General features: G+C 40.8%; 1 protein-coding gene across 11 annotated transcripts in view; it reads right to left on the bottom strand.

Annotated features, from left to right (window-relative positions):
* TBXAS1 (thromboxane A synthase 1) overlaps positions 1 to 25,739 on the bottom strand; it is a 234,713-nt gene that overhangs the window by 180,825 nt on the left and 28,149 nt on the right. For 3 of the 11 annotated variants that reach the window (XM_068190957.1, XM_068190952.1, XM_068190949.1), the window contains exons 1-2: positions 17,468 to 17,624; positions 1,530 to 1,623 (exon numbers count right to left, since the gene is read on the bottom strand). The exons of 1 other annotated variant lie outside the window; for it this stretch is intronic. Coding sequence is in view for 7 of the 10 variants with exons in the window: in XM_068190949.1 (XP_068047050.1) it covers positions 1,530 to 1,534 (5 nt within the window). In the remaining 3 variants the exon portion in view is untranslated. Of the gene's footprint in view, positions 1 to 657; positions 926 to 1,529; positions 1,624 to 17,237; positions 17,375 to 17,467; positions 17,632 to 25,739 lie in introns of those variants that run through there. 7 more of the 11 variants (XM_068190960.1, XM_068190947.1, XM_068190959.1 and 4 more) reach the window with 5 other exon arrangements.

The following is a 25,739-nucleotide window of genomic DNA, read 5'->3' as shown; positions in this document are numbered from 1 at the left end:
CTCCCTGCTCATTCCTACTGGCAGTGATAGCATGGTAGAGAGGATGGGTGGTGAAATGCCAGTGCTAGACATAAAGCCTGGCAGTGCTTGTGGCTTTGCACCACTCGACTCTATTTCAAAACAGTTATTTCTTGGTAACCCAAGATACAATTTCTCAGATACCTTTAATTTATTTTTCTTCCTAAAAGGTAGTAAAATCAAGGTTAAATTTTTTGCATTAGTCTGATTTAAGTTAACTTAATGAATGCTATTCTTGTCATGAAATTTGCCTAAGAGATCATATGATCATTTTGGGTAATTTCCCAAAACCTTTACACTTCTACCGTGGTACAGGGCAAGCCCATCTAAAACATACCAAAATAACTTAGTCTCCAGGCACCTTTACCTAACAGCACGTGTTAGCAAGTAACTAATGGTATCTGGATTTCACCACTAAGGAGCTACAGAATGAGTGGCTTTCTGCCACCCTGATGAATTTAAACCTGAAGAGTGAAGGTGAACAGGTCAGCATACCATACCACCAGAATCCCTTGTAAGTTAAAGTCATGCTGCCAATTCCAGTTCAAATTAATCTAGAGCGGATTAAGTCTACCTTTTATGCTGTTTTCTAAATGAAATCAGATATACACGTAAAACAGGTATTTAAAAGGGTTTTACCTAATAATGAGTCAGATATCGACAGAACAATCACCATGAAGATCAAGGCAAAAGGCAATATATTCTCATTAATAATTCAAATCTCAGCATGGATATTGATGACCATACACTTAACAGGGAAAACTGGGCAGCAGCTGGAGCTGGCCCAGTTTTCCTGAAAAGTTGTTGGGCTGCAACAGAGACACACTGGAGAGACCTTACTGTAAGATCTAACCAGAGAAATGGCAGCTTCTCATTATTGAGGTGTCTTGGACCCTCAGCAGTACCACTGAAATGGAACAAGGAACAAAATACAGCATTAGCAGTCTATTGAAAGACGATGGGTGAGAAAAATAAGGGAATAAAATCTAGAAGCAAAATGTCACTACTTCCTCTTCCTCACAGCCCTAATATTTGCAGCACAGAGCAACAACTTTCAGCAGTACCTAATTCCAGTTACTGCTTCAGAGCAAGGAACATTAAAGGCTTTAAAATAAACGTGTACAATCGGCAAAAGTGCAAACAAACAGAAAGGTTGTAGGAGCCAAAACCACTCAGAACATACCAGTTGAGGCTAGTTAACATAATCTGCTCTATTCACATAACTAAGTTTGTTTCACTGAGGGCACGAACTTTCTTGGAAAAGCTCAAGTAATTAACAGCAGGAGCTTACACATTTTGTTTCCCTCAAGTTTACTTTACCCTGGAATTAGAGCTGCTTACACACAACTGCTTCTACCAATTCATGCAAAAAGATGAGTTTTGCTTGTCCTTTCCAGGGGGACATGCTTGAAGAGGTGGTACCAGTGAACTGTGGGATCCCCTTCAATTCCTCCTGCCTCCTATCCACTCTTCCCATCACTTTGATTGATACAAAAAAAAACGTATCCTACCTCATGGAAAAAGAGCAGGTTTCCAATGAAAGGAAGAGGTGGAGGATGTCGGATCCCTACTCTGCTTAGTTTGGAGAATGCAGATGTGGAGTACCTGGAAAAAAATAAGGTAGTAATTTAATTTTGGATCTTGCCATGATAGGACTTGCCACAGTAACTAGTTCAGATGACTTCCCTGGATTCAGAGAGGGAGAAGCAGCTTCCTATGTTGGTCAGACAGAACTGCCAATGTGGTTACATTGCTTGGCAGCTCCTCAGGTCACAAAAGTAAATGCAATACATTGGTGCTTCAGAGAGGGAAAAAGGACCAAGTGACTCAAACACAAGCCTGCAAAATTGAGCAGTGGAATGAGAGAGCTGCTCCTTTTCCCACAGAGGGTCTTGTAAGTCAGAAGTGACTCTCCAAAGCTACATGAGGTTACAAATGAGATCGAAATAAGCATTTGAGGCTTGACTTCTATGGCACTGCTGGGAAAGAAACAAGACAGATTTTCAGATTATTATTTTCTTCTTCTATCACCTCTACCTATACAGATCACAGAACAAAAATTCAAACCAGCCTCAGTTGTCCACGAGCCAAGACACTGCCAGTATGTTCAAGTCAAGCCTAGTATTTGGGCCAGATATGCTGATTGAGTGATTTTTTTAGAGCTGCTAGTCAGCAAATTAAACAAATATAAAAAATACAGGGAAACAAAACCCAGACTGAAAAGCTTCATGCATCCCTTGTTTCAGATGAAATGGTGGCATGTTGACAGGGACAATACTGGAAAAAGGAAGAAAGAAAAATCCAACCCCAGAGCCTTTCTTTTTCCTCCCCTCCCCCTTTCTTAATACAAACAATGGATTTAAGTCAATGGACTTCAATTAGTGAAACCTGAAAGAGCAGGAGCCGGCAGCAGCAGCTTTGATTACCCAAAGACACAACTTTCGTTGTGCAGTTCTGTTTGCTGAGATTTCCTGCAGCACAAGTACCTATTTTCTTAATGATTTTTCTTTTGTGAAGGTATTTTACAAAAATCATAATCAGGAGATAGAGGTTTAATAATTTTTAAATAGCAAGAAATTTCTTTTTTTAACGGGGCAGTACAAATCTTCACAAACTCAAACCCTCTCACAAGCCCAATAAAATTATGCGCATTCAGTCTATGCAAGGACACTGTGTCAAGTATGACAAGGTATCGTGAAGTAAAGGCATAGAAGTCAACATTTATTACACATTTTATACATATTATTGATTTCTTGGCTACTTAACTGCTTTAAAAAATATGAGATTTTCCTCAGCTAATACACTTGGGAAAAGAAATGTTTTAACTTTAACATGACAAAACATCCTACATGATACATTTTCATCCCCAAAGAGAGGATTTTTTTTTGCTACTGCTGCTGTTTGAAATCTTTCTGAAGTGTCTTTGTGTCATAGCAAAGCCCTCATCTTCAGTATGTAAACAGTGAAAAAGATTAAAATCCCTGTCATTGAAAACCTGTCAATTTTGCAGTATTCTATCCTGATGTTTTCACTGTAAAATACATGGCAGATCACAAAAGACCAGGCTGGCCTACAGTTAACTGCTCATTTCACCACACACCAGACGGTCTGTAGACTCCTGGTTTTCATGTACAGCAAAGTGAAGAGTGACTGCAACAGAGGCTTACACTAGACAAAGTAAATGATGTGATCAACAAATATTTTAAAAGGAAAAAAAATAATGAGTACCCTTTCACAAGGCAAGAAACACAGGAGTGTGAAGACTATTTATACTTAGATGAACAGTTCATCATTGTCAGCTTCTGAACATTATTGGCAGCCTCATACAGCTGAGGATTTGCTTTCCTTTTCCCCCTCCTAATGTGGTTTTTTCTACTGCTTTTTATTCAGTTGCATTTGAAGTAGGTTTTCGAAAGGTAGGGAGCAACAGTTTACAATGAGGTGGGAGAGAGAAGCAGTGTCGTCAAGCTAGAGACTGAAATAAAACAACAAAAGGGTGAAGCCAGCAGGAGAAAAAAAGAATCTCATCAATAAATATATCTAGCTCTACTCTATGATTTTACAACATTTCTGGTGTTGTTTAAACACCTGATGTTTTACAGAAAAGAAAATAGTATGCAAGGTGCCAAAGACTGATGGGGCAGCAGGCACAGAAGAAGGATCTAACACTGCACACGTAGACTTTGGCCATTTCTCATGCAACAGCTTACTTTCTGCAGCCTTAAATATTAAAAGCTTCCCCCCATCTCTGCAATATTTCCACTCATTCACAGTATTTTGGGTGGGGGAGAGAGAGGGGAAAGTGTGACTTATGGACTTCTGTAAAAAAAGGAAAAGCAAAATTGTCCTGTATTACATACAGTAAACACCAGTAATACATGAATCTGACAGCTTTGTAGCACAAACCTCTGCCTTTTGAGCCAGAAGAGGCTGATAATTCAAACAGGCCAATTTATGTGATTTGGTTACTCAGCAACTCCATGACACACTCTTGGCCAGTAACTCAGAGCTGCATCCCAAGGGCACTGGGAAAACAGTTTTCGGGCTTTGTTGCTGGAAGGGCAAGGCAGGCTAGAAGCTGGGCAAGGGCAAACAGGCAGCGTGGCCTCAGAGGCAAAGCCATTTGTCTGGAGAAGCTGTACATCTCAATGAAACAGCTCCAAGCCTGCCTTATGACCAGTGGGAAGTCTTATTTCTCACTCTGCCACTTAATACACTTCTACATTACTTTATCACAAAAATTAATCTGATATCAGGAAACCCCCTGCTGTTGCTGTGGGTACACAGTGATGGTAGAAGATCAGCCAATGGACTAGAAAGCTAAATCAAATGCAAAATCTAGACATAAAAGATAATAAGTGGTAATAAAAAGATACTAAGAGGTGACCAAGATATCCAAGACATGGAACCACTTCCCTACAAGAAATAAGCTAACAGGTTATGATCTTAATCATGGGGGAAAAGAAGCAAAAGAAGGTTATGACAAATATATTTAAAATAATGCAAGGCTTAAAAAACAAATGAAGAGTTATTACCCAAAAATTTGAAATACAGTATGAAAATCCACAAAGGAATATTCAGGTGGCAGAATTAAAAATGAAACACTTTTCCAAGAAATAAATATACTAACTATGGAACTCCATATTACTGACAATTTTCTACTCCAGAAGTTTAAAAAGCTTCAAAAGGTGTTAGAATAAACTAATGGAGGGTGGAGGGAGGGAATCCACAGACATTTTTAACTAGTAAATTTAACAAATTTAAGAGAAATTTATGGAAAACATTAAAGGAAAGGAAAGAAAATGAATAATTTTTTTTTTCTTAACCAGGGAACTAGTCTGTAAGCTTCCAATTGCATAATAAGAAATTAGACTTTTATAAGACCTAAAAGATAAAACCCCAGACACTTCATCTTCCTTAAGAAGAAGAGAGGAATAAGTCTATGGGAAATGAGGGGCATGAAACAGATAAAACTCTGATGGCAGCAACATTTACTGGACAATCTAGTACATTCTCACTCAAAAGAGAAACAGACCCTAATATTTAAACAAGTACAGCTTCCTGCACAACCCTTAATTTAAAAGCTTGGCATTGTATTTTGAATTAAGTGACAAGACATCAAAAAGAACCAGAGGAACAGCAGCAATGAAGTAGATCAATAAACAATTCAGAAACCCTTTGAAGACATTGGATGGCCTCTGAGAGCAAAATGCTCTCTGTATATATTAAACACAACTGTTAAAAGAAAGTTAATATGCCAAATGCATTCCTGTAGGCCAGCATGGCAGATACAAACTTGCTGAAATACTACCTTCTCTCCACAAAACACCATTAAAATTTTAAAAAGAGAAATAGAGAAATAATATAAGTTGTGAAGGATATATAACCAACAGAACTAGCCATCTGTCCAGCCAGGTCAGTACTGATAGAAGTAATATTATGCCATCTACCATTAAGGGTGATCAATCTGTGCAGCATACAAGATTACAGTTTCCAATTCTGCATCCAATTCTGTTTCCAGTTCAACATCCCCTTGAAATTACCCCAGATTTCTCCCAATACAGAAAGTGCATCATTCCTTCCACATCTAAGTAATACACAACCTAATAATATCTAAAAAGCTATAAACTGGAACACAGAAATGTTATTTAATCTCATTGTTGGGAATTGGGAGCTGTGTTACTTTGCAAGACTGACTGGGAAAACAAAGTATTTTGCTGAGATAATGGAAATCATTCCTGCCAAATGAGAGACAATCGCCATGCATTTTTACCTATTTGCCTCTATTTGCGTATTCCCATACCATATTCCAGTTAACACTGGCATGTATTTTGCTCACAAAGTAGTGATAATGCACAAAATAAAGGTAGCCTCCCCAGCATTACAATGACATCTTGCAAAAAAATGTACCAAATATACAAACATCCCTGGGAGCCCAGTCTCACCAAAACATCATCCCAAAGCTGGCTACAGACTTTCAGCTCTCAGCCCTCTCTGGGAAATTTTGCATTATGAATACTGCAGCACAGTCACTGGAGAGCTGCCATCACATAAGTCTTTCCTCTTGTCTGCTCCTCAGAATATTTAAGGTAGAAAATTCTTATCGGGTTTCTGTGTGTTCCTTGACAAAGGAACACACAGAAAACAGGTCTTACAAGCAGGTGAGTATTGCAGCCAAAGTGGAAACCATCCCAGGATACAGCCTGTGCTGGTTATTACCTCCAGAAAGCGTACTCAGTGAAAGAAAAAACAAAACAAAACCACAAAATTAAGTCAGCTGTCCATCCCCAAAAGACAATCTCTCAGAAAACAGGAGAGAAAAATGGGGAAGGTAAATCCCTTTTCCTTGGTCAACACAGGCTACCAAATTGCCCTTTACTATTACCCAGCAGTACCTCTGGTGGAAAAAGAGAGATTTGCTGAATGAAAATACACTCGGATGTGTAGAATATCAAGCTCAGAGTTTGGAATTATTACTATACCTCCAAAAAGAGATACCGAATATCCACAAGTATACTTCAAAGAATGAACTGAAATTAATCTTCAAGAGACACTTTAGTCAGTTTGGGATAAGGGTATTTGAGTACTGTTGATTTTCAAGCGCAACAAATCTATACTTTTTAACCATGAATTTGTAGGGCTGTAATAACAGTTTCAGGGATAATGAGGACTTCCATGTAACACTTGCTGTCTTTAACGACTTGCATGCACTCACAGAGCCTTAATTTTGACATAATTGCACAAGAAAAAGAAAGACATTGCACACACTTGCACCATCTGACTCCACAGGGGCAGATGTTTTCCAGCTGCAAAACCTAAATTATCATAGGACGTTATTTCATTGAAATATTTGCTAATACATCAGGAATAGTGTGCAGAAAAGGCAAGATTATATGCCCAATATTAAATGTATGCCTCATCTATCTGCTAACAATCATCTTTTAATCCATACTGTTCTGCTCTGTCAAACAATTTCTTTCATGTCTCTTAAGAGAACTGATCGTATCAAGAGATTGGTTGTAATAAGGCTTCAGGTTGTCACAGTGTATTTAAAGTTTAGGGGGTTGCTTTGATTTAAGTTCTGAAAAATTAGCAGTGAACCAAGGCCAATTAAATGAAAAAGCCCAGACAGAAAAAGCAACACTCTTCACCATATTCCAGAGTAGCCCTGCGAGAGACAGATGGTCTGTACAGCAGGTCAATGACAATATTTCATCACCTCTCTCAGAGTGCAACCTCTTCACACTGGGCGGTGACTTTTGCAAATAAAGAGCAAATGAACAAGAGTCATAAATCCACAGCTTCAGCCCTTCTTTGTTGGCTCAACACCTTTAAACAAAATGATGGAGGTCAACAGCAGCAGAGGCTGTTGGCTCCTTAGAGCAATATATAACCTTGGGAAAGGAGGTGGGAGCTCCATCTCACGTGACCACAAAGAGAAGACTTCTCACCAGGACGATTGTCCACAGCAGATCTGAGGTCTGGTGCATCCATGAGGCCATACATGACCTCTGCAGGAACAGCTGGGTCAGAGCTGACAGCTAAGCTCGGCTCATGTCCCAGCCCTGCAGCCTTAACCACACAACAAGCTATCCTTTCACTCCCTAGGACCACTGGCACCATACCTTTATTAAGGAGTAGTTTCTTCCAAGTGCCTGTTTAGTCAAACAGATACTGTGAGGCATACAGAAGAAATGGTACCACCTCAAGGTCATAGATGTTCTTGCTTCAGCCAGGAAGACTGAAGTTTACAAAAACAGGTGCATTCTGACACACCGTGTTCAGAAAATAATAAAATTTCATTACTTTTCTTTTCTCTCTCCTCAACTAATTACATCTCTTAATTTTGCAAATGGACACCTCAATTAAAAGGACATGAAGTTTCAACCTTATCAGCCTTCCTAATTGTTATGCAAGTTCATGTCCTAGTGATGCAACTCCATTTGCAGAAAACATGGCATCAGTTTTTGTATGCACTTCAGCTATTCCTACACACCAAGAAAAATTATATAGATGCAGGAAGCAGTTTCATATTTAAATTGAGGGAGAAAATTCTGCTGGGGAGCCTGACCATTCTTGCTTTTCATTGACATAAAGAATACACTTATTTGGCCACTGGCCCTTTATTTCATAGGGCTGAAAAGGGATTGCAGTGTTGTGGTGGCTAAAGTGCCAAAATGTTATTTAGCAACACATCAAGTAGTGGTGTGGGTGCAGGCAAACCCACACTGCATTCCCTCTAGAGCCCACCAACCTCAACTCTTTTAAAACCTCATGTTTTATTCCATGGACGTGTGGTCTATCACACGACTTGCCTGGTGCCTGTTGCTGTCAGGGAACTGGTTTTAAAGTTCAGCTCTTGTACCACATTCCACAACAGCACATGCAGAGCCACTCAGTGCCATTAGGAACCAGCTGGCACAACGTTTGCATGATGTCACACCCTGCCAGGAAAGCCCTGGGGAAAAAAAAAATTGCTTCAAGAGGCTCAATGCCTCCCAGTGCTTCAGGGCCAGAGACATCTCCCTTAACTGAAGGTGAGGTGGGGAACAGTTCTATGCCCTTTTTTGAGACCAGCCCGTCAGCATACATGTGGCAGGTACCAAAGGAGGGACAAAGTAACTGGAACAAACTCCAGGCGCTTTCCCCCTTGTAATCTCAAATGAGCAGTAGTGACAGACTGCAGGGACAACTCACCTCCCTAGAGACAGTTCTGGATAAATGCTCAGACCTCATGATTACACAGCACATGAACTAATTCTATTTATTTATTTTTAAGTTAACACCAAGGAGCCACCATCCATCTACTGCACTGAATATGGCAGAGGTCTTATTGACCAGAGACATACGTGATCAGAGCACCAGAGATCATTTCACGGTGCTCAGAGAGCCTGAATTAATGGTCCACAGCCCGACTTTGTTCTGGCATTTCCTAACTCGTGTGGGCTTGACTTCACAACCTCAATAACATATCTTTAATGCAATTTTCTTTGCAAGTTCTCATTTAAAGAAAAAAAACTCATTAAAAATACATCACATTGCATCATTTTGCATCCACAGGGGTCATCAAAAGACCCTAGACTATGGCAGAGACCTTTGCCAAGTGAGCTAATGGAAGAGCTGACAGAAGAGGCAGGCTGTCTTTCACACAAGGGAACTGAGAGGCACAGCCTGCCAGAGAGTCTCTCAATACTTCCTCAAAGAGCAAAACAGCAAAATTTAAGAGCTCCTAAACCAAAATGCTAGGCTTCTTTCTGGGTACTAACATTTTACCAGCGAGCCCTCATCTGCTCCTCTGGCAGTATGGCCACACCCTGTTCTTCCTCATCCATGGACCTGCCACCAGCCCCAGCCTCTGCTCCTCGCTGAAGCTGACTGCACCGCCACCCTCACCCAGACCCTGCATCACCTCCTGTCATGAGCTTCCCAAATGATCCCTTCCCAACACAGTCCCACACTGGTTTGTATCAGCCATTCACCCTCCTTCAAGCAGCAACTTACCCCAGTTTCTCCTTGCCTAACCTCATTCCTATCAGACTGTTTGCACAGGCTCCCCACTTGCAGTTCTTGTGCCCAAATCTCATTGCTGCTATGACATCCCAACACAGTCCCACTACAGAAAGGCTTCTCTCAGTCCCTGCACTCAGAGCAACAAACTGCTCTCAGGAGCCTGCTTCCTGGTCAGCCCTCCACACACCCAGAGGGTGGGACTATGCTTAGCAAAGACAGAATCGGGAACATTAGCTTAAAATTATACATCAACAGAAAATATTCCAGTGAACATTTGCTAACTGTAATTTTTCAAACACTTACAACTTGCCCAAATTTGCATGAGAAAGGCAAAAAGTACATCCAGTACAAAAGCCCACCTCCTCTCAGCAAATATTGAAACCCTGCTTTAAAGCTAATATAAAAATCAGAATATCACTTCTTAAGAATAATAAGATAATGAAAAAACCTCAATCCCCAAGAGATTCCCAAAATAAAATCAAACATTTTCTTTTGCATTTGTCTCAGAAATTATGGAGCTCATTTTAACTGAAAATTTTCAATAATTTCACCTAAGACAGCATCTCCAGAAAACTTCAATCCTAGCTGCTTGGAGTTCGGTAAAGCAATGAGCAATTTAAAATAGAGTTGTATAACAGGAGCATCACACAATCTTAATTTGTGGTGCTCGCAGACCTACCTATAATTAAGTAAGCCAGACTTAAAATAAAGGAAGTGCTGACTCTCAGTCTGAGAGCACACATAAAATCTCAGCTCATAGCTAGTTATTTTATGCAGGGTCTAATCCATTATAGCACAGGGGTGACAATGACAACGTTATCTGACCCTTAATTACAGGAAAGATATTATAATGTCTGTACATACCAGACAGCATATGATAAACTTGAAATTAGTAATGGAGACACTGCCTGCTCCCCATGACTTGAAAACCAGGAGCAGTGTGATGCCATGAGGAGATATCTTTATCTTTCTTGCTCAGATTTTCATTCCCCCATTTCTCTCATCTTTCCATATAACAAAAACTACAAAAAAAAAAAAACCCACTACCACAAACAATTAAATTGTACTTCACACAGACACGTTTCATTTTCAAATCTTTAGGGTACAGAGGAAGCACAAGCACCTCTGGAGGAGTGATCCCATGTCCTAGCAGGTGGCTGACCCAGTCACCTGAAGCAGCATAGAAAGATCCACTGGAAGTGAGACTGTTTCAAGGAACAAATGACAATCCACTACATCATGAAATAGCACTGTTGCTGGCTGCAAAGCCTCAGAATTGAACAAAAGTAGCTACCACGCATGCATCTAAATAGTGCAAGTCCAGAGCTCTGCTTTGCTACATGATTTAATACCACTAGAATTAAAGTAAAGGGTGTATGGAGCTCCTTACATGAAAAGCAAAGCACAGCACTGGAGTCACCAGGGAGAAACATCATTAGTATCTGAAGGAAAGAAGATAAAATCCTCCCAACCTCAGAGCTCATGCACACACAAACAGTGAGAAGAAGTACGGAAGTGGGGTTCAAAGCCTTGTGGCAACACAAAAAATAAACTCAGCCTTCTTTTTTCTTTTGCATCTCATTCACAATTTCCTGAGTACCTGTGGACTGACAAGAGTTGAGCTCACAGAAAAGACAAGTAATTCCGTCCCTTCCATAAAGAGACACAGTAGATAGAGCAAGGAATATGCATAGCATATTTCCTAGCCCAGAACAGAGAGAACACCCTTTAGCAACCACAGGCATGAGACAGGAAAAGCAGTGAAATTGTTTCAATGTCCCTTCACTGTGCTTGAGCAGTCTACCACCATCACCAGCCCGAGTAAGTATCGTGGGCCACTAACAAAGGCAGAAAATTGTTCCTACAAAACAGAAGATAGTTGAATAGATGCCAAACAAAGCCAAAGGAAAAACAGAATTTCAAACAGACTGGATGAAAGGATTGCAGGAAGCAAACTTCAAGGAGATCCTCTGAACTTGAAAAACTGCCTAAAAAAAGCAGGCTCAAGTGTTACTCCCAAGTGCCATCCAGATTAAAAGCAAAACAAAGGCAATTGGGGTTTCCTGGAGCTCTGAATCACCCATTCAAGCCTAAGGAGACTGAGCATCTGACTACACACAGGAATAGCAACACTGGGTATGTATGAAATGTCAAACCCAGAGCAGAATGGACTGAGAGGTGTTTTACTTATTTAATCACTGAAAAATACAGTAACACTGTGCATTACTTGTAAAACAGCAGGTTGGATGGTTCAGACAAAAATAAAATTTTTAATCTGGTATGCTCCTCTCTCTGGGCTGTTGGGTATCAAAAAAAAAAAAAAAAAAAAAAAAAAAAGAAGTGCTTCTTTCACATTATATCATCTTTTGACTACACTTTGAAGTCCATTCTGGCCATTTCTCCATGACAGAGACAAATTCCAATCCTTAGGAATAATTCTCTTAACTTTATAAAGAAACCCTTGTTCAAGTCAGATAATTTCCATGTAGGGGCTGACATGGAAATGGCTTTCCTGGAACAGAGTTGATTTGCATTACTCGGTGTCACAGCACATGACAGCTTACTCCGCAGCCCACTTGTCTGGATCTTCCATAATCCAGACAGCTGCAGTCCCCTCTCTGTGAAGCAGTTGTGCACATGACAGGAAGAACTAATTTTAATGCAGAGTCTTTGCTCTTCTATTGGTCATGTTCTCTCTCAACCTGTGTATCTGGCAGGCTCCTGGATGCAATTTGTAATCATTTCTCCCTGCTAACAATGGAAAAGTCTATTACTGTTGGCTGTCCCTTTGACTCCGGGGTTTTTAGCATCTGACATACTGCTGCACGAGTAATGTAGCATACTAATCCATTAAAGACCCCCTTCCCAGCATCTCTCAAAGGACCTGCTATTGCACCCCTGTCCCAGCTCACCCTCTCTCCTCCAGTTAAACAGCCTCAAACACTGCTGGCACATGAAAGCAAAACGCTTCAATGCCTCAACTGCAAATTCACCGAGACAGAGACCATCTTCCCATTACATCTCACACCCTTCATGTGCACAGCAGAGCCCTGATCTTTGACAGGGGTTCGCTGCTCCTGCTGAAACAAAAATGATAAATAAATCATTAGCACCAGGTCCCCTAAAGTGGAGGGAAGTCCTGTGCACTGTCATTCTATTACTTTTTAACTACCACAAGGAACTAAAATTCCACAGGGAATTTTAGAGTCATTCACATGAGCAATTCACCTTCAGAGAGAGGCAAGAGGAGAGCTGAAGCCCAGAGAAGCTGGTTTTCTTCACTCTCTTTGCAAGCACCTGGGTGCAGATCAGTGATCTTTTCCAAGGCAGAAAAAAGACACTAGATGATGCTACACAGGGGTTTTAAAAGATATTAGAAAGTTTATAAAAAATAAAAGGGCTGACAACAGAACTAGGATTGAGAGCAAAAGAGAATGAGAGCAAGATGTGATACAAATGACAGAAATCCTGGCAGAAGCAAGAGGCTCACTGAGGGAAAGGAAAGGGCCTCTTAGGCAGATGAAGTCTCAGAGAAGTCACCTACCTACTGGAGAGGGGACACAAGATCTCAACACCACCTTGAGCAAGATAGGAGGAAGACTCTGATATTATGAAATACATGAATTACTGCAGTTGAACTTGTGTATTTCTTTTCCTAACTAAAACAATGATTTTTTTTTTTAAGGCTCATTACAGATCTGCATAATTATTTCCAGCTTTACTTTGTCTCCAAGGAGCTAACTGCAAGACCTGAAGTTGGATGCCTGGAGAAAAAATGCTTTTACTTCTCTCTGGGGAGTCGAAGCTTAGTGCCTGCTGTAAGAGAGGCTACATAGGAAGATCCAATGATGGCCAAAAAAAAAGCAATGGACAGAAAACTTTGAATTGGAGGAATATGAAAAAAGACACTTAGGAAAGCATTAGCAAAATCTTCTCAAACCATGTAAAGCACAGTGGTGCACAGGTCTAATACACCATGTGCAACCTGGAAGAAGGTGACCTTCGTTTACCACTACCAGAGCTCTGAAGATAATCTTTACTTTTAATGTCTTCCACAAGTGATAAGTGAGACCGGGGTTGCAATGAAAAGGCCCACATAAGGTGGTGCAGTCCCATACTGGCACACCACACTGCACAGTGGCTGCTTTATTCACCTTGACACTACACTAGGAATAGCTAACTCGAGCTGAGATACTTGTGAATCCCTTAGGAAACTGTACTTCTATATTTATTTATATATCTGTATATTTACATTCATGTGCATACATACACACACTCTAAATCTGTTCATTTTCCCACAGAGCAAAATTAACACTCAACCATTTTTTATGTTTTTTCCACAAGAGTTACTATACACCACTGATGGGTTTTTCACTCTGAACATCCATCTTTAACATTAATCTATCCCTCATAGATGCATCTGCAGCAGAGGTGTGGATGATACTCTGCTATGCATCATTCACACAATTCCCCTCCAGAATAGACTGATTTCCTCCTCCTTGGGGAGCTCCCTTACTGAATATTGTTCAAGGAAAGCTTAATATGCAAGGCTGAAGATCTTCTGTGCTATGGTCCCACCAGTTCCAGTTAGTTTTGTTCTATTCTATTCTTTGGGCTGCCCACTGGAGAACCTAATCCTTCTCAATTCCTGATATTTGCAATCCATGCAAAGGACCAGAACCAATCCATGACTACACATTAGCCTAGGATCTGCAAGTTGGAGTAAAGGCAGCCTCCCTGTCCTCAAGATAAAATATATTTAAAAAAAAAAAAAAAAAAAAAAAACACACAATAAAACCTTAACAATTCTCAGAAGTGAAAAGGGAAAAATGGAAGCTATGTGAGCAAGGAATTGGGTGGATGACTTAATGAATTGATTTAGAAGATTGATTGATTGATTTCTCTTTTGCATCTACAGGCATCAGTATTCAGACAAAACTTCCAAAAATCATTTCTTGCACTTATAGAATAGAAAAGGTACAACTCATAACTGAAGAAAAAACAAGGCAGTATCCTGCTGAAGATGAACATTTTCAAAATTAAGTAGCATCACATAACATATACCTAACAAAATGTCTAAGGTTCTCTGCAGCAACAATACTGATTTTTAACACAAGCACAATTCAAAGGATTTGAAGGATAAGCAGCATGATGCCAAAATCTAAAGGGGCAAGAGGAAAACAGAGGGAATGATAAATCTGACATCATCTTTAGGTGAAATAATGGAACTATCATTTTAGAATGCCATTAACAAGACATTTGAGAAGAAATAACTGAGGAGAATGTCATTAAATGCATTTCAATATTGTCAAACAAGCCTTTCATTTTGAGTTGGGGTGGGTTTAGGGTTAGTTTTTTTGACAGGTGTATGGGTATGGATGATAACTACAACTCTCCCAACAGCACCTGCTTGGGCTAGTCCAATGTGCTAGAAACACAAGACCACATAACATCTCGCCTGAAAGACATTTTGCACACTACACTGAGAGCTAACATGACACCAACCTAGACAAGCTAAAAGTGGCTCAGTGCTTGACCACAAAATGGGACTTTCATGAGGTATTGATCCACAGGACTCTTACTAGGAGGATTTACAGACATAGTTTCTTACTTACAAGTAAAAGAAATAATGAATTACAGCTGCTTAAATCTGACCCCAGATTTTCTGTGCTAAGAAATGTGTCCACAACCTCTCTGTAGCATCCTGCTGCCATGGAGCCATGGACATAGGCATGGCCACAGGACTCATTGTCCGAAATCTGTTCCAGCAGCTGTTTGATAGCTATTGGGCATCAAACATCACCAGCAATGGTCCCACTCACCTGAACAGTGACCAATGCACCCTGGCCATGGCATTTCTAAGGGTGCAATTCAGGCAGCAGCTCATCTATTACAGTAGGACTTCAGAAGGGAGATCAAGCAATCAGAGAGCTGACTGCTGCTGAAAAAAGTTGCAACCTTCTCCCTACAACCCACCTCCCCATATTCCCTCTTGCTGCTTTCTCTCTGTCCATCTGATCCCTGCTCAAGCTGATGAAGCCACTAAACCAGCAAACTGTCCATCAACCCACCACCACCAATCTCACCCCCAGCCATATCCCTAAGTACCCTGTCTATGCCTTTTAAATTCCTCCAGGGATGGTGACTCTTCCTTGGGCAGCCAGTTCCAGTGCTTGGAAATCCCTTCGATGAAGAAGCAGTTCCTAATACCCATCCTAAACCTCCCCTGGTACAACCTGAGGCCATCTCCTCTTGTGCTGTCGTTTGTTCCTTGAGAGGACAGACCGATCCCCACCCCACCACAAACACCTCTCAAAAGGGGCCACCAGGTGCATGTGAGGAAACAACTACTCTACTGCTACACAAAGTACTGTTCAGGAAAGACATGGGAGTAGTGGGTGGAGCTCAAAGGACATTTTGAAAGAGATCTCAAGGATGGGGAAGAGAAAATAAAGCAAGTTTTAAGTGTCAGTGCAGTATATTCAACAGAAAGTTGAGAAGTGCCTGTAGACTGCTGCCTACAAATACTTACACTGAATGAGCTCTAACAGCAAGCAACTCCCCATCTTTCAGGACAAAGCCAAAATATTCACAGAGTGGGGTATATACATGTCAGAAATGAAATCCTGAATTCAGATGTCATTTCCTGGGTCTGAGGGCATGTAAAGAATAAAATAGTCTACCAGGAAAGCTAATGGACTCGCTGCAGCTTTCAGAAGAATCCTCTTTATTTCTTAAACAAGCAACAACAACAACAAAAAAAAAAAGTAAAACCAAAAAAACCCCACACCACAAAGCACTTCCCCCTACAAAGTCTAAAGAAAAATACAGGGCCTTAAAAACCAGGAAGTCAAACTAGATGGAAGCATAGCTCATTCTGGTCTATAAATAAACAAGTGATAAACGATTGCTCTAATTGTTGTTTGGTATCAATGGAAGAGGGACTATTTTCCTCCTCTCCCATCAGAGAAGGATTTGTGCTACCAATACAAATCCGTGACAAAGTCATGACACTGGCCTCTTCCACAGCAATACAGTCACACAGCTAAAGGCAGCTACAAAAAGACTTTGGATAGAAATTGCCCACAGATTATCTGCAAAGACAAATACTTTGCCTATTTGAATGGAAGCCTAAGCAAGGACACCAAGCCAGCTAACAATTAGCCAAGCAGTCCCAGACACATTTAGGCTTTTCGGTATTGAAATGTTTATTAGAATCTAGCATTTGTTACCTTGTCCTACCACACTGTTTCATTAAACATATTTCAGGACAAGTAGCCTTCTATCAAAAAACAACACAAAAACCTCTAGGAAGAAAAAGACAAGTCTCTCTTCCTTATACAAATAAAATGTATTTGGGATACAAACCATTTCACACGTCTTTCACTCTCTTCATAAATAAATCAAAAATAATTATCAAATCTAAAAAAAAAAAAAAAAAAAAAAAAAAAACACCAAAAAGCAGGCAACAACTGGAAATAGTAAGTCTTTGAAAGGAAAAAAAAAAAAAAAGAAACTTCATGCTTGCAGGGAAATATTGTTATTAAAGGGCAAAGTTACAGAGATGCCAGACCACAATGTAGCCCCCATTTTGATGTTTACAAATCCAGCACATCATCATCAGAGGATACTGTACAGCCCTCTAGATACACAGAGGAATGAGCATATATGGATGTATGAACAGCTGTAAAGAATCATTTCCAGCTTACAGTAACTGCCAGTAACCTAAAGCACCTTTTAAGGAAGGGGGGAAAAAGCAGAAAGAACCTAACATTTCAAAGCCAGCCACCCAAACACACTCTCCAGTACACAGAGCACTTTCTAAAAGACATATTGATATAGTGAATCTATAACAAACTTTCCTCTCCAATATATACTGAGAAACAGCTCATTTGTCTAACCTGCTCATAAGATGAGACCTTAGAAGGCTTAGTCTCACCTTCAAGACACAAGCATCCAGGAGAAACCACATATCCTTCAGCACCCATGCCTGCACTGGTTTACTACTTCAGGAGACGCAGACAAGCAAGATTAATTATTCAATTAGCAGCATGTATTGCACCTGAGACTTGTTACTATGGCCAGGCCATCTGTGGGCTTAAACCTCCTCAAAATTAAAGTTGAGTTATTACTCTTCTCTCCTGACAGGTCAAAGGCAGAAGAAGAGTTGCTTTTTGATTCTGGAGCAAGTCTGTTTGAACAGAGTTGTATTTTATGGCAGAGCACAGCCCTTTTTTTTTCAGGTTTGCCTCTGGTTGCTTGAGCACAGGCTTTCAAAGACACCCAGCCCATTATAGCTTTTCTTGCTATGGAGCACAGCAGTAAAAGACTGACCTGTGATGTTAGAAACCAGAATCTGAGAAGGAAAAAAAAAGGAAGAGTTGGATGGCAGTATATGGCAATGGGACAAAATGTGGGGACCAGCTTATCTGAATTGCTTGTGGCTCAGCTTACAGAAAAGAGTTTTTTACAGTTATAGCTGTTGGCATGTTGGTCAAAGACTGTCTGGGACTTGCCTGCACCTGGCTGGTGAAACATTACAACAAATAGATGGGAGATGACTCAGAGGCCCTATGAAACATCCTCAGACCAGTCATCCCAGCCTGCTGTGGTTCCTATTGCTCCATTAGCAAGTTGTGGCTGGTGATAAAATAGGTTGCATCTCTCAAATGCTGCAAGCATGTGGCAGCTTTTCTTTGTTCTTAAAGATAATTTAGTGCTTATGGAAGATGGCATGGCAGCTCAGGAAGCCAAGGAACTCCAGGTATGCAGTAATTACAGCATCCATATAAGCTGCCCCAGCTTATCCACCTTGCCAGTGAATTGGATGCGGTCTTGTTTCTGTTCAGGCAGCAAAAGAGCAATTCTGCACACAAATGGTACACCACAACTCTCAGCCTACAAAGATCTTAAGGAAAACAAACTTTTCTGGATTTAATTAAAACACAACAAGAAATAACCCAGAGGCTGCATATTCCACATCACATTATCCCCACTTATTAGAAACGTATTTCAGTGTTTCTCTCATTATAAAGGAGAAAAATTATATAGTTTGCATTGCTACCCGCAGCCATGTTTTTAAAACTTGGGTGTCAAAAGACAAAGCTCCTAAAGCAACACTCAGCTACACAAATAAAGAGGCTCTCTCTTAATCAGATATTGAACAGAAATTCTCAAGAAACAAAGGGAGGTGGCAGGCACAAAACAAGAAAAAAAAAAATCATGTTAGGTACATGTATGTGCCCAAATACAGGTACCTGAAGGTAGCAGAGGGAATAACTTTTTATCACATTGGCCAGAAGAGCTGACAGAAACACCCAGATGAAACCTCTGGCTGCTGCACTACTAATACAAGGAAGAAATAACATGTATAGAAGGAAGGGGAAATGCAAGAGAGGAAGCATGAGTTGAACAATGAGGGATTTGTCTGCATCTGAGAAAGGGGGACAGGACTTTGAGAAAGCATCCCACCAACTCACAGGCCTGTAGGTCACCTCTGAGAAATGCCGAGTCAGCAGGAAGCAGAATGCTGCCTGTCTGTCGAGTGTCTGCAAGGCAACAAGTGAACTGCTGGGTTTGCCCTACCTGCTCTGTGTACAGAATTTCTTTAGCCCTCAAAAGCTGTAATTTGAAGTGGAGACACAATTTTCACACAGCTGAAACTCACAACTGTCTGTACCACTCCACCAAGTGCGTGCCTACACAAACCCCTAATTATCTGCACTGTCATGTGTAATTAGTGAGTCTGAACATGTAGTATTCATCAATATGTGAATGTTAGGCACACTTCATACATTCAATAGCACCCTGTGTTTGTACACAGGCAACTCCCAGAGAGTATAACTACGATCATATGCTGAAAGGGGCAAGTAAATAAACAAAAGATTTAGTGTCTGTCATTTATGCCAGGACCATACATTAAGAAAAAAGAAAAATTCTTTCTAAAATATATAATCAAGTGTTTTCTATGGGTTTTTTTCCTCAAATAATTGGACGCAGTGTTTCCATGGCCTGCATTGAAGAGCAAAATTGAAGTTCATTATTCAAGCCTGCTGTGATCAATACAGAGAAACATGAGGACAGTCATGAGCAGCAGTCATATCACATGATTTTTTAGGTTACTGAAAGTTATTGTGCAATTATCTCAAAAAACAAACATCATGAGAGAAATATAAAGGTGGAAATGGAGGAAGGAAGCACATCTCAGCACACCTAAACAGTCTTTCATGTAGCTAAACCTCACATTTGCAAAAATCTGGAACAGCTCAAACACAAAACTTGGCATATAAAACCAGGGCTAACTGAACTGAAGCATGAAAAGCTGACTAAATCTACAACAGCCAGATCTCATCCATCTCTTTCTCTTATTCTGGGTATCAGAAAGATTGAAGCGTTAATAGCTGTCTTATTGACTCATTACCTTACAAGCTTTAAAAATCTTCATAAAAATAGATTTCAAAAAAAAAAATCTCTTATTCAAATCAAGCACATTTGATTGCAACTACATCAAACAGAGTCCCAGTTTTATCAGAGATATGCTGCTTCATGTCAGTGAGTTGACACAACCACGCGTCTGCCTCTGCGCTAAATACATGTGCGCGCAGGGAGGAGGGGGAGAGGCAGGAGGGGAGCACAGGCGCGTATGCAAACACGCTGCTATCTGTTTTTTCCCAGTTGGGGAAAAATTGTTAGCACAGCTCAATCAAACCTATTGAAAAAGGATAGGGACTCACTCAACCACCCTATTTCAGCAAGCTCTGTATCCGGGGCCTTACAGCAAATGCACTGAAGACCACAGGAGTTCCGCCCCTGACCTCAGTGTGGTTTGGATCACACCCACTCTGCACGTAATCTCATTTGATATGGTTTTGTTAATTGGCTGTGCTGCTAGAATAAAAAGGGATGACAAAATCTGATTTCTGGAAAGCAGCAATAAGCTTTAGCATCATAAAGGCAATATAAGGATTTTGCCCATGGTATAAAGGTGGTAGAGTGTCTGAGGGTGAAGCACGTGAATAACTTGGGTAACGTGAATATTACTTATTAATTAACAAACAAGTGATTTAACCCACTTCTTAAATTTACTGTGACAACACTGATCATGTTCCCAATACCTCCTACTTTATAAAAGCTTTAACCAGATGTAGAAATGGACAGTGCCAGCACTCCAGTTTCACCTCTGTGCTCAGCCATATCCCAAAACAATTTGAAGAAGCCATTTTAGGTCTGGCCTTCTCTGATGGATGAACATCCCTATGCAAGACTTTCAGAGAAGTAATGTCCACAGCACGCTGCAGATCTGCATTAAAAAATGCATTGTCCAACTTGTCATACTGTATCTTACCAATTAGTTACTTCTGTTTCTGAGTAGAACATTTCTGATCACATCCCCCCAACATATGGTATGTACATATTTATAAATTATATACATGTAGTACATCATTAACAAATTATGTACATTATAAAGCATATGCAAAAATGGAAAGTAAAAAGGGTGAGATAAAGATGCATTAATCCTTTTTTTTTTTTAATTAGAGATACAAAAATATTTTCTTCATGAACTCCAATGGATTATTTTGTATATCCTTTGGGGTGCACACTCCCCACTTTGGTACCAATCTATGGAGGTGACATAGAAGCCTCAGATGTGTTCCCCACTGCCAGTGACATTTCAAAGTCTTACCATATACATGCAGACCTGCCCTGTTCTTCAGGCACAAAGCTGCTTATGGGTGCTGGGCAATATAACAGATGTTTGCTTTTTGCATCTGTTGGCTGTCACATATCACACAACTGCTCCACAGTGCTGGCTTCTGCTCAGTACTCAGCTTTCATGAGACCGGGCCTGAATTTCCAGCTATAATCAGTGAATTAAAAACCCCCTCCCCTTCAACATGGTATTTATATTCTGCAAACACAATTAAAAATTTAAGTCTTCTCATCTTTGTTTTTATGGACCGAAAAATCAAACAACACTTTCTTACATCTTTCACTTACTCTCTTTTTGTGTCTTGTCTCTTTTCTACCGAAGGCATCAGTCTTCCCATCTTTTTTTTTCCTGTTTCCATAGATATGAGAAAGAAATCTACAACTCTGCAAAAGTTTTCACAAAATCCACCCACTATGCTGAATATTTTGGCCCTTTTACTTCTTTCCTAACCACATCTCTTACTGGTCTCCTAAATAAATTGCCTCAAATTAATGAGGTTTGAGGCATGAAGACAAGGACGTGTTAACTGAGTTTATTTGCATAGAGGAGCCAAATTCACCTAATAAGATGGAGCCTTAAAATTTTATGAGTTTATGGAAAGACTTAGGTGCCTGCAGTCACTGGGGATTGGGCTCAGCATCTCGGGAGATTCCCAGACTGACCCTGACACTCTCTTTCCCATCCATACCTTTGACTTTCTTACTGCTGTATATTACTGCATTCTAAGCAGTGGAAAGCAGAAAACATGCCTTCATTTATATTTTCACAACCATACCCATTCCTATATTTCACAAGCTATAAAAAAGCCATGTCAAATTTAGCCCACCACACTTATTACCATTTCCAGCTGAAGGCAGGGCCTCCACACTTGTCCTCATGCTGCCTGCTTTTCCTGTAAGCCATCCCTTTATTAACATCAATTGCAACTCCAGCCTCAGAGGTGAAATTAATCACTGTGCAAAGAGTCAGCAGGTATCCTACTTCAGCCCATCAAAACGGGGCTTACATTAAACTCTAAGAGCGCTTAAGTCATGTATTAAGCCTTTGTAGAAGGTGTGCTGCACTTTTTTTGAGTTACATTTCATGCAAGCCATAACACCAGGAAAATGCACTTCAGCACTTAGGCACTATGCAAATATATATTACAAGGAAAAAAAGACTTTGACAAATAGGTTAAGGGGCACTATAATAGGAAACAAATGGGTTTTTTTCAATGCTGTTTTATTCTAAGAATTTTATTTTTTTTTTGAGAAAGTTATAAGGGATGTGATCAGATAACCTGTGATAAACACAATATGTTCTCAAAAACAGACCTTATCGAGTGGAAAATACCTTCAAGGCTTCTTAAACTACAGAAGATTCTAAATGCTCATCTGTTATTGACATACCAACAGGAACACAATCTTAAGAAAGACCTGGAAAACCCCACTAATACCATAAGCCAGAGTTCAAGTATGATCTTTCTTAATATAATTTTATAGCAATAGAGCTCCACTGACTTCTGTGGAAATAAATTTTACCTGATACGTTTTTAAAAGAAAAAAATACATAACAGCTTCTCAAAAAACTCTACAACCTCATATTATCTAACTCTGTGCTGTTTTCTATTGAGGATTTAACCCAGAACTACAGCTGGCCTGACCCTGGGGTGGGAGGCAGGCAACCTACACTGTTTTTCTGTTGTCCTGCATACAGCCGTGGCAAAAGTATGACTGCAGGACAGAATCCATACTGTTACAGGATGACCTGTATCCAAAACTGACCACACACTCTGCCCTGTGTGCCACTGCAGCATAGCCAAGCCACCTGCCCAGGAGCAAGGGGAGCTCTGCTAAGGGAACCAGAGCACTCAAAGCTCTGCCAGCAGAGCTGTATCCATCAAGGACCACACATCTTCATCCTCCCTGCACATCACCATCTTGTAGTACAGAATCATACACAGTTTATTTCTCCAAGAGCATGATAGCAGCGCTGACATGAAAAGGTGGGACACATCCTACCCTGGCCACATGGTGCTTCTCTTCCGGCAGAGGGGAAGAAAAATCGAGAGCTCTTTTAATCACTTTGCCTCAAATTAAAGTACTCCTCCACCAAAGTTTAAACTCACTCTAGAGGCTGACACATCTCTGCAGAGCTCCAGACTCAGGCCCAGCTTCCCTTTGGCAAAACCAGTGTCTGCCTCTGGCATTTCATTACCACAAGCTCTCACTGTCCCTTCCAGAAACGGACTCTGTGCCCAGGAGGACAAGAACAGCCTCCCTCTGTGGAAGGAGAAATGTCCATGATGGTGCTTTTGTGGATGCACAACCAGGCTGATTCATCTGGGCTGGTAACACTGCACCGGTTACTGATTACAGAATTACTGCCCCTCAGTTAATTAATCATGTTCTCTGCAAGCAAGAGAATCTCACTGATCTCAAAATAAGGGTCACCTACATGTAAACAGTGAGAGCAGAGCAGAATACAGGAGGAGTGTTGAGCATTTAATTTCAGTAGGTCTTGTCCTTCACACAAAATTTTCACTGACTAAATTCATTACAGACAAGATAGTACAGAGACCTTCATACCAGTTCTAGATTAATTTACACTATTTTGGCTTTATAGAAAGGGACAGACAAAAAAAGTTGCAAGACCTTTTCCCAAAATTAGCAAAAAAACCGTGAAACTATTTTAATTACTCAGCATAAAGAACGTCAAACTTCAAGATAAACCTGTGCAGGATGTGCATATTCACAGGAATAGAAAGTTTCCACAAACTGCTTTTCCTGTCCATATGATCCCTTATTTATTTGCCAAAAAAAAAGAAAGGAAGAGTAAAACACAACAAATATTACTGTCCTGTTGGACTGCTGACACACCAGCGTGACTGTGCACGTGAAGTCAAACATCGTGTCCCACTGCCACCTCCCTCGAGCACTAGCGGCAGCAAGAGGACAGTCCCTGCCCAGCAGGCACAGGACAGAAGTCAGAGCTAACGGGACAAGAGGGGGCAATGATCTACAGACACAAATGTGCATTATGTGGCAGAGTTGAGGCTGGTGCCTGGGGTGAGCACTCGCCTTCGTCAGTCAGTAGAAAGTACCCAAAGAAAGCCTCAGCTCCTGTGCTCCTCGTAGTTTCTCCCATAAGCACACCTTCAGTATTTCCTCCTGCTCTGTTTGCATGTATTCCTCCTCCCCATGCCGAGTGCTGCTCAAGCCCATCAGATGAATGAGACCTTTATAAAGCTCACAGGTGCTCTTGTGCCTTGCCGTTCATGTAAAAAATAGGGCAGTAAGCCAGGAAAGCCAAATGATTATATATACCTTTAATGGGTTTAGGAAGGATGGAAGGGTGTGGGAGAAGGGGAAGGAAGGAGGGATGTAAGTTTAACACTACAGCATTGTTTTCATGGATAACTTTGTTGGGAAAAAAAAAAACCCAGAACACTGATGTGTATGTGCAACAGAGCAAATGAAAACAAGGCAGGTTTCTGGATTTTTTCAGCATGTGATGTGCTAGGTGAGAGTTGACACTATGCACACAATGAAAGAAATGCACAAAAGGATTAATCGCACGGGCAATTGCAAACCAGAGCTCCCACAGCTGGATGAGAGTAAAGACTAAATTGAGTTGTAGCAAAAATATGTTAAATCACTATTAACCACAGACAGGAGCAAATCTTTATTTAGAGATGGTTTACACAACCCCCCCCCCCCCCACCACTTCCACCCCTGATCCCATACAGATGCTGTTTCTGAAAGTTTTCTCAGTACTGTGAGGCATGGCTGGAAGTGCACCAGCAGCTACTACTAAGGAAGGGACTGGTGAAGCAGGATTCATGCCCAGCTGGAAGTCACACCTTGGTGCTGAGGGATGGGCACTGCTGTGCCAGAGCTGTGAGAGCCAGCAAGGACGCAGACGTGGCACAATTGACAACTTGGAGGGTCTGTGGTGGCTCCCCTGGGCAACTCACACGGGTAAAGTACAAAGCCTCCTTCTTTTCCCATCATGGGTACCTGCCCCAGACTGCCAGGACAAATGCCTGTGTTAATCATTGAACACAGGGGCCTTGTGGGGAAACAAGCTACACAGAGCAGCAGCAGATGAGCAGGTAGTGAAACATCAGAAAATCTGTTTTCTCTAACAGCAGCCATTTAATGCTGACAATGCCTTTTCAAAAACAACCTAGGATGGGCATTAAGTTTGGATGAGTACTGTGTATCCTTCCTTGCAGTTCACATCATTTACATGGAGACCAAATATGCATCAAACCTACTAGGAACTTGCCTGATTCCTTATGATGCAGGGCAGGAAAGGCATAGACAATCCAAGGCAGCTTTCAGACAGTGACAAGGCATTCATTGCTACCACAACTTTCCCCTCATTCTGTAATCACTATCTGCAGAACAACTGAAATAAGGTTCCTGGAATTTATTATAGAGGGCTCACTTTGTTGTCAATGTGCAGGAAGCACTGCAGCTACACTGGAAAGGAGAGATAGTTTCATGCTACTCCTTCT

The sequence above is a fragment of the Anomalospiza imberbis genome, chromosome 5 (assembly GCF_031753505.1).
Source record: "Anomalospiza imberbis isolate Cuckoo-Finch-1a 21T00152 chromosome 5, ASM3175350v1, whole genome shotgun sequence".
Lineage (NCBI taxonomy): Eukaryota > Metazoa > Chordata > Aves > Passeriformes > Viduidae > Anomalospiza > Anomalospiza imberbis.
This window is presented reverse-complemented; position numbering and strand designations above follow the sequence as displayed.